The 8,269-nt window shown below is 43.0% G+C and overlaps 1 protein-coding gene across 1 annotated transcript in view; it reads right to left on the reverse strand.

Moving 5' to 3' along the window:
- LOC104491406 (protocadherin Fat 4-like) overlaps positions 1 to 8,269 on the reverse strand; it is a 34,163-nt gene that overhangs the window by 24,070 nt on the left and 1,824 nt on the right. The window contains exons 2-12 of the mRNA XM_010133822.1: positions 7,818 to 7,889; positions 5,571 to 5,731; positions 4,879 to 4,923; positions 3,964 to 4,053; positions 3,455 to 3,565; positions 2,569 to 2,685; positions 1,978 to 2,068; positions 1,325 to 1,437; positions 899 to 1,072; positions 465 to 593; positions 55 to 210 (exon numbers count right to left, since the gene is read on the reverse strand). Of these exons, the coding sequence (XP_010132124.1) occupies positions 55 to 210; positions 465 to 593; positions 899 to 1,072; positions 1,325 to 1,437; positions 1,978 to 2,068; positions 2,569 to 2,685; positions 3,455 to 3,565; positions 3,964 to 4,053; positions 4,879 to 4,923; positions 5,571 to 5,731; positions 7,818 to 7,889 (1,259 nt within the window). The remainder of the gene's footprint in view (positions 1 to 54; positions 211 to 464; positions 594 to 898; positions 1,073 to 1,324; positions 1,438 to 1,977; positions 2,069 to 2,568; positions 2,686 to 3,454; positions 3,566 to 3,963; positions 4,054 to 4,878; positions 4,924 to 5,570; positions 5,732 to 7,817; positions 7,890 to 8,269) is intronic.

Consider the following 8,269-nt stretch of genomic DNA (forward strand, 5'->3'; position numbering starts at 1 on the left):
GCTCAGGCATATCATTCAACTCATAAAAATATCATTTCTACTTAGAACTTCTACCTGAAGAATGGACATTCCTGCAGTCATGTTGATGAAAATATCTTGTTTATACGGCGTGCCTCTAAAGGTTGGGCTGTTGTCATTTTCATCTAGCAACAATATGTTGATTGTAGAGTTTGCCTCCTGGTACGGTGACAAATGATCTCTAGCAATGACCTTTGAAAACGATGCGGTAAAATTATTGCGTTGTTCAAACGTGTTCTCTAAGTCGTGAGAAGGATGAACAACAATTATAAGCTAGGTAAACTGTTCCACTAGTGGTATTTCCCTCTAGACAGCTCTAAAGTCTGGATTTGATTCTTCAGATAAGCTGCTGATCCCTATCGGGGAGTCAGTGTCTTGCCAGGACAGATCAGGTATGACCCGTTTCCTCGGGCTGCTTTGGAAAGGAGCAGGCTTCTTTTTCATACCTGTAGCTGAAGAGATGGTGTTTCCTCCCTGTCCAACAGCGCAGAGTTCCGCACAGTTAGGAGCCCAGTTTGACTTATCTGGAAGGCACCATCAGCTGGAGTGAGCGTGAACGTTCCCTGGAAGCCTCCCTGCAAACAGTAATGATATTTCTATTCAACAGGACAACCACTTAGGATGTTTTCTTCTTATTTTCCAGGTGAGAGCATTTAATTTTCAGAGAGTGGAGCAAACAACACGGAAGAAATCTGTCATGCAGGCTGAGGGTGACTGCAGCTTCATGTTCACTTTGTGCTTCTGCGCTTTCACGTTTGGGACCCTGTGCAAACCAGAGAAGGTTGGCACCATTCCCTATAGCATTGTAGGGCAAATGCATTTTCTGTGGTATTTCAGGAGCACAGCATTTGTAGCAACCAAAATAACATTGTCACCTTACCTCATCTCTGTCCGTAGCTGTTACTTGAAGAACGTTCATCCCATTTGGGAGATTTTCTAGGATTGAGATGTTGTAACTGGGCTGTGAGAATACTGGAGGATTGTCATTCACGTCTTCGATCGTAACCAGAACTACCGCGTCAGCTGTTTTGAAAACTTGGTCTTGCTGAGCTGCCTGGAAAAGAGAGTTTGTGGCTCTTAATTCCACACCCGGATAACTAACCATGAGCTGGTCCAGCTTAACACAAAGACACGACGTTGCTGTACTCAGTGTCTGAACTCTTCCTTTATTTTGTGTTTTAAATGTCCTTGGTACCAACTGCCCTTTAACATGACTGTGCGAAATACTATGAACAGCAACACGGACTCACATCTTATGAAACTGAGATTCAGCATTAACACCCTGAACTGTAAAGCCATCACTCACCTGAATGCCCACAATGAGATAGGGACATACTTCTCTGTCAACTGCCGTCCTTACTTCCAGCTCTCCAGTGTCTACGTTGATTAAAAAGGTGTCGTTGTAGGCCGGGGGTTCCACTGAAAGGCACCAAATTGCAGAGGGTTAACGAGAGTGCACCAGAGCAGTGAGTCTGATCTCTCCTTTTTATGACTGTTCTCTTCTCAGCCATAGCAAAAACAGACAGACATTCCAGATAAAGGAATGTCTTCAAAACAGTGCTGAGGAAATTCATTCACGCTGCAAGGGTCTCAAATTAAGCATCTCATGAGCTTTTAGCAATTCTGTCAGGAGGAGGAAAAGCTCCTGATGGAATCGATCTCTCAAGACAGTTCTGGATGGAAATCCTTTAGTTCACATGGAAGCCTCCAAACTGACTTACGCTGTGAATCAGGAATTCTTTATGGGAGGGGGTTAAGAACATCGACATATTTTTAAAATAGTTAGACCCTGCTGTAACGACTGAAATTAAGCCGATTTAGCTCACGGAGCAGCCCTGTAGTGAAGGTGTAAGCAGTTAAGACACCTGACCGTTCACTGCACTTCCCTAACATTCTCTTTGGTAATAGAGAGGTCATAAATCACTGTGTGAAGGTTGAGAAGAAAATAGAGGCTCTTACCTAGTTTGATGCTGTAAAGCACTTTTTCATTTATACCTGTGTCTCCATCCTTAGCCAGTATCTTCTCTGGGAGAACAGTCAGAGGACCTGACTAGAAAGCATATATTAACTTGATTAACTTGAAAAAAATACACATAAACTTAGAATTGTTCATTTTATCACAAGTTGGATTAGAGAGACGGGAAACACGTATTTCATCACTGGGATCCAGAAAAAAATCCTGTCTCTGCCCTACACACTTTGCAGAGGAAAACGATGACCAAATCACTGGATGGAGACACTGTGTTTGAGAAACACTGGACTGTGAAGCAGTAGTCACCGATGTAATTCATCTCAAGAGCATTGAATATTTCAGTTCCATTCCTCTCCTGGAAAACAATACATAAGTCTGCCCTGCAGCCCTAATAGATGAACTGTTTTAATTTTAGTGGATTACTCTGGTAACACCGTGTACCTCACAAGTCACCAGTTAGCGCCAAACAAAGCCGCCCTCCGTCATAAGCTGCTCCGGGATGAAGAACCCTCGCCAGAAAAGCCCCGTGGACAGGAACAACCTATTTGTACCTGCGGCAATCAGTGAAAAGCCTTTACCTGGTGTTCGCTGATTTTCCCAGTGTACACCGACTGACTGAAATAGGGGTTCAACGTATCATAATCTTGTACGGTAATTATTACTGATGCAGTATCACTGTTGTTTCCCATTTTTTCCTGCATCCCGAGAGAAGGAAGAAAATAAGAAACATTGTAATGAAAGAGCTGTTTTCTCACTCAAAAATATAGCAGAATATTATTACTTGTGTTTTGTAGTGTCTAAGCATTTTTAACCCGAGAACTCTCACCCTGTCAGCTGTTACTATTTCTAGAAATCCGGTTCTAGGAATAGTATCATCAAAAGGTAATTAATAGTTCTTAGTTATTAATTTTTTATCAGGCAGTAGTGCCACACAAAAGCTGCAGCAAATGTACTGCTACAGCATAAAAACTCTTCCCAAATCTTTGTTTGCAAAGCCAAGCCATGATGATGGTGACTATTTGCTAGATAACACAGTAAACATGGCAGAATTACTTCTTCATAGGTCTAAAAGGAATTGAGGCAAATATATATTCATATATATTTTTTCATATATATTCATATATTCAAATCTCAAACAAGACACAAAGACTGCAGGTGGTGAGATGCAGCAAAAATAGGATAGATCTGCCAGACCAAAGAGGTGAGTATATGATAAAATAGTGGAGGATAAATATGTGCCTTGCACGTACTGACAGAAACACACACAGAAACTTGGGCTGGTGTTTGAGGGGAGACTTAAACTGCGGCTAAGGCTTCATCTGCAGTATAAGCCAAGATGCAGACACAACTTTTGGCTTGGGAACTCCCTGAGCTGTAAATTTGTAGAAACGGGGATGTTACAATGAAGGAAGTCCCAGTGTAGAACTACGGAGATTCTCATTCCTCTTTTAATTGGTGACATACCTTTGCTTGGACTGTTAAATTGAAAAGGTTGATCTTGTTGTAATCCAATGTTTTCTTCAGCATGATGTTTCCATCTCCTTCCCTTATATGAAAGTAATCGGAGTTTGGACCCTATTAAATGAATAAATCACATATTTTACATAATTAACCATGAAATTAATTTTCTTTTCTCTTACCACCTTTATTATTGGACTATGCTTCTTAAAGGACCAGCAATCTCTCAGACACCACCACTGCAAAGGAAAATGCCGATCCTCTTCAACACATGCTATTGCCTCTCCCATCAGCGCCACTAGCCTTCCCTGATGATTTATCTCATCCTGCGGTCAGGAACTAAAGCAGATCACGTGAATGGCATCAGCTTCCCTTCACCAGCTATGAAAGGAGCGGAGTCAGCAAGCTCAGAGGGGAAGATCTCCACTCAGGTGGCCTACCTAGACACCTGAGCAGGACTGGAGACCAATGCTAATGTCAAATGTCACCATCTCTGACATACAAAGGGCACTCACCCAAAGACTGTAAGTAATGAGGTTGAACAAAGGTGAAAAATCTTTATCCTCAGCTTTCACTTTTATAACCGTGACATTTATTGCAGATACCTAAAGGAAATAAAGATCATCAAACTCTCAGTTACAAGCCCCTTCAGGTATCCTTCCTAACTTCTCACAGGAAAGCTCTGCCACCTCCTTAGCATATGCAAATCACTTCCCATTTCCATTTTAGATCAGGTAGCTGAATATTTCGTCGTCACCCCGTGCCTCCAGCTGTACGTGCAGCCCAGCCATTCTTTTCCACACCCACAGGAAGGGTGTGGAGAAGCCCCATAAGAGCGCACATAATCAACTAATACCGGTGTGGTCACACTAGAACCTTGTACGTTTTGGGCCCAAGAAGTAATTGTAAAATACCACAAGAAAAACCGTTAACATTTGGCATAACCCACCTCTGATACTGAAGCGTTATAGCTACTTTGTGAAAATTGTGGAGAGTTGTCATTCACGTCCTCTAAGACTAATTGCCGTGCGTTCTCTATCTCATTAGTCTGCGTGATGGAAGCAAAAGGCACGTCAGAAATGACAGCAGTGAGGTAGCAGCATTCTGCTACCGTTTAATTCCATCATCTAAAACGAGAGCTTTGAAGAGACCCCTTCAGTTCTAAAAACTGTAGCATGAGAGTTTGACTGCCATTTCTAATAACCGGGTAGAAAGTTTGTGACGATATTGTTAAATTAACTTTTAAAAGCTTACCTCTGAAACCTCAAAACCACTCATATGGCAATTGGCACATCTAAACAAATGTTCCTCCTACAAGATACTCTCAACACCCTGCATCATATCTTGAAATGAAATAGTATTTCAGAGGAAAATAATTTGCATTAAACTGAGACAAAAAATACAGTTGATAAAACATGACTTTTACTTACTGTTCCAGTCCTTTGGCAAATGACAGCATAAAAGAGGTAGTCACTCTAAAAATTAACAAACAAGCCAATTAATAACATAATCTATGAACTCCTAATACGAACGTCAAAGGACATTTATGTCAAAATTACACAAAACACCTGCTGGTACTTGAATCCTCAGGTATGTTGTACCAAAACACACTGCTTGTAATATACAGGAAAGTCGTTACAGATTAATTGGAACGTTTATTTGGCTGTTGTCATCTACTGCTGCTATCCACCCATTCCCGTACCGAGTACATTCCCCTCCCAGATACAGAACTGACAGAGAACAGCAGAACACGTGTAAGAAGCATAAAACGTGCTTGAGCCCATTTGGGAAAATATCCAGATGAGAGAGACTTTGGTGAAATAATTCACGTTACTGCACGATGAGTTTGAAGAAAAGTGACACCTGTTGGAGCTGCCTATTAGGATTAGGAAAGAACCTGCCCATGGTGCCAGAGGAGTTCACAGTTCTAGGAAACTGAAGACATTTAACAGATGTCACTGAGAGCTCAGGACTGAAGTCTATGCTGCTCTTTCTGATGAGACACTTTTTTGAAATACCAACCTATATCGCGAGAGAATGAACAACTGAAGTCATGTCTTAGCGCTACTGTTTGTCACCTGTCGAGAAAATCTTTACGTTTTACGTGCAGGGAGAAGAATACCTCAATAGAATCAACATCCAGCGGCTCTCGAGTCCTCACTGTGGCATTACTGGACCCAGGTTCATATACCAGCTCCACATAATGTTGGTGTTCGGGGAACAGATACTCTGCTAATTTCAAATCTGCGTTGGGTGGGATATTTGTAATCCATTCGATATCACCTGCAAGAGAAAGTGTACCAAGATTGCTTTATGGAAAAGGAATCCATAGGTTCATCTCATAGGTATTGGCAACTAGATGACCGGTTACCTTCGGTTACCTTTTACATTATTTTGGCGTTGTCAGCTAAACGATGAGATCTGTTAAAGCCCCTTCAGTGCTCTGCACAAGACGGTTTTAAAACCTCACAAACCCTCTTTTTCCAATATATTCACACTCTGTAACAATGTATCCAGGATTAAAAAGCTTGGCATAATTTACACCTACATTCCCAACATTTTCTCGAAATAGCTTTATGCTGGAAAACATTTTTCACGTTCAGTATGAAAATGTAATGAAGGTGTGATCAAAGCCAGAGACTGTAACCAAACCAGCACGGGGCTGCTCAGGGCTGCATGGGACGAGTTCCACTGTTTTCCAAACAAAAGGGTGTTTCCTATCTCTTTGCTGAATCTCTCAAGCAGGTAGAACCCAGTGTGAATTCTCTCATGGAACACATTATCCGGATTGCAAAACCTCTCCCCTCTGAAGTCCTTCCTGACCATCCCAAGCATTTCCCATGATCTTCAGGAAACTTGCTAGCTGTACTGCTTTCTACTCCATGGCTTTTGTACTCCATCTCTACTCATTTAGGCTAGTAAACCCTTCCTGTAACAGTCCCATCTCTAATCTCCACATACAGACTTGTGTTCTCGGTCTCTCAGTGCCTGAGGGAAGGGAACCTTGCCTTCTTCCACAGCAGGGAGTGTCTGGAATGCTGGCAGCTACCAGCCCAAAAGATACTGGCCTGTAATTACATGAAAGAGGAAAGTCCAGCCAGGTGGCAGTAAGCATAGAACGAGAGGGCTGGGTCTCAGGGGCGCAGCGTTGCACGGTAGCACACTACCGTGTGCAGAACTGAAACTGTTGGAAGCAAGTGTTCTAGGAAAACAAAACTTAACTTTGCCTGCCGATATATTATCTGATCCTTCTTCCAGAGCTGGACACAGTCTGAGAAGAAGCGTCAAGCAGCTGCCTAGGAAATAGCATTCTGTCCAGCAGAGAGGGCGTAACAAACAGGAAGCACTAGGGAAAACTGAAGCTGGTTGTCCCTCTTGTTTATTCATTACCACAGGTCAGCAGGCGCACTCATACATGTGACATGCAAAAAGGGCCAGGCTTCTTGCTAGCTGCTTAAAAATGAGATGGAGAGGAATCAGGGTGGAAGGTAATTCTTGTCCTTCCTACCCCAAGCAAGAGTCAGACACAGCAGCTATGCTCTGACAGCTTTGAAAGAAACACTCCAGCAGCGGGAAAAAGCCCTGCTCTGTATCATACCTGTTTTCTCTACCACACTGAAAGCCAGAAGCAATGAAGGTTGCCCGTGGACAGTCAGCGTGGGCCTGGCACACGCTTTCGTGAGGTCCTAAGGGTTATGACATATCCTGAGGGGAATGCTTTGGCCATCACCTAACGCCTTGCCTGGTGAGATGGCTCTATGTCCATTTGGCAAGGCAAATCCCGCCCCAACAGACAGCGTACCCACAGACAACAGCACTACCCTTCAGCTAACAACAGCAACCTCTCTGCTTATCGGCAGGAGGAGAGGAGGATGGAGTCATCCACTGTATCGAGTGGCCAGCTCTGATCCTGTAACGCCCTGTGCTTCAGCCCTGCTCTGCACCCTGTCTGCTCTCCCTGCTGGCCCAGCAATGAAAAAAACAGCTCTCAGAGAGGCCCCAGTCTGAAGCAGAGCAGGGCTGCGGTGGCCACGGTTCCTTCTGGTAGAGCAGGGAAGGAAGAGGTCAGCTCTCTCAGTGGGCTGACTGGACAAGGTTAAGTGTGAACATCAAGTTCTTTGTACTGGTTTCCTTTCCCTTTGCCTGCTCCGACAGCGAGATCCCTGGATTAGGGTACTTTGGGTCTTTTATTTATTTATTCTACTAACCAGTGTGCCATGTAGGCAGCTGCTGCATCCAGCCGTGAAGACTATTGTAAATCAATTAGTAATACAGATTCATTATGAAAGACACCGCCTACGTGAAGCATTGAAGTGTATGCACATTCGGGAGCAAATCAGACAAATCTAGGATAGAATCAAGATTTTACCTGTATAGTTATCCAAAAAACTTGACAGCACGATTGGGTTGGGTGTTACATCGCAGCTGATAGTTGTGATTTCTAAAAAGAAAAATCATGTACAAACAATGCAGAGGGACTATTTCCAGAGACAGTACAAAGTAAAAAAGCTTACGCTATATAAAACCAGATGCACAAACTAGTTCAAATTAAGCTGAAAGTCATTTATCACGGTGGCACCTTGACATGATTTTCAGGGTTTAAAACGATACATTACATAGAGCAGGTAAGCACTGGTGTCCTGGACCCCATCTATCCTTGCCCACAAAAATAATGTAACGAAAGACGTCACGACTTAAAAAACAGCTATGAAATAAGGATGTGAAAATACCTAGCTACCGAATTGTCCGTCCTTCGTACCCTGACCAGACTGAAACGTGGACTTTATTGCCTGATAACAACAAAACACTCTTAGTTTCCTG

This window comes from Buceros rhinoceros, unplaced genomic scaffold (genome assembly GCF_000710305.1).
Source record: "Buceros rhinoceros silvestris isolate BGI_N320 unplaced genomic scaffold, ASM71030v1 scaffold21423, whole genome shotgun sequence".
Classification (NCBI taxonomy): Eukaryota; Metazoa; Chordata; class Aves; order Bucerotiformes; family Bucerotidae; genus Buceros; species Buceros rhinoceros.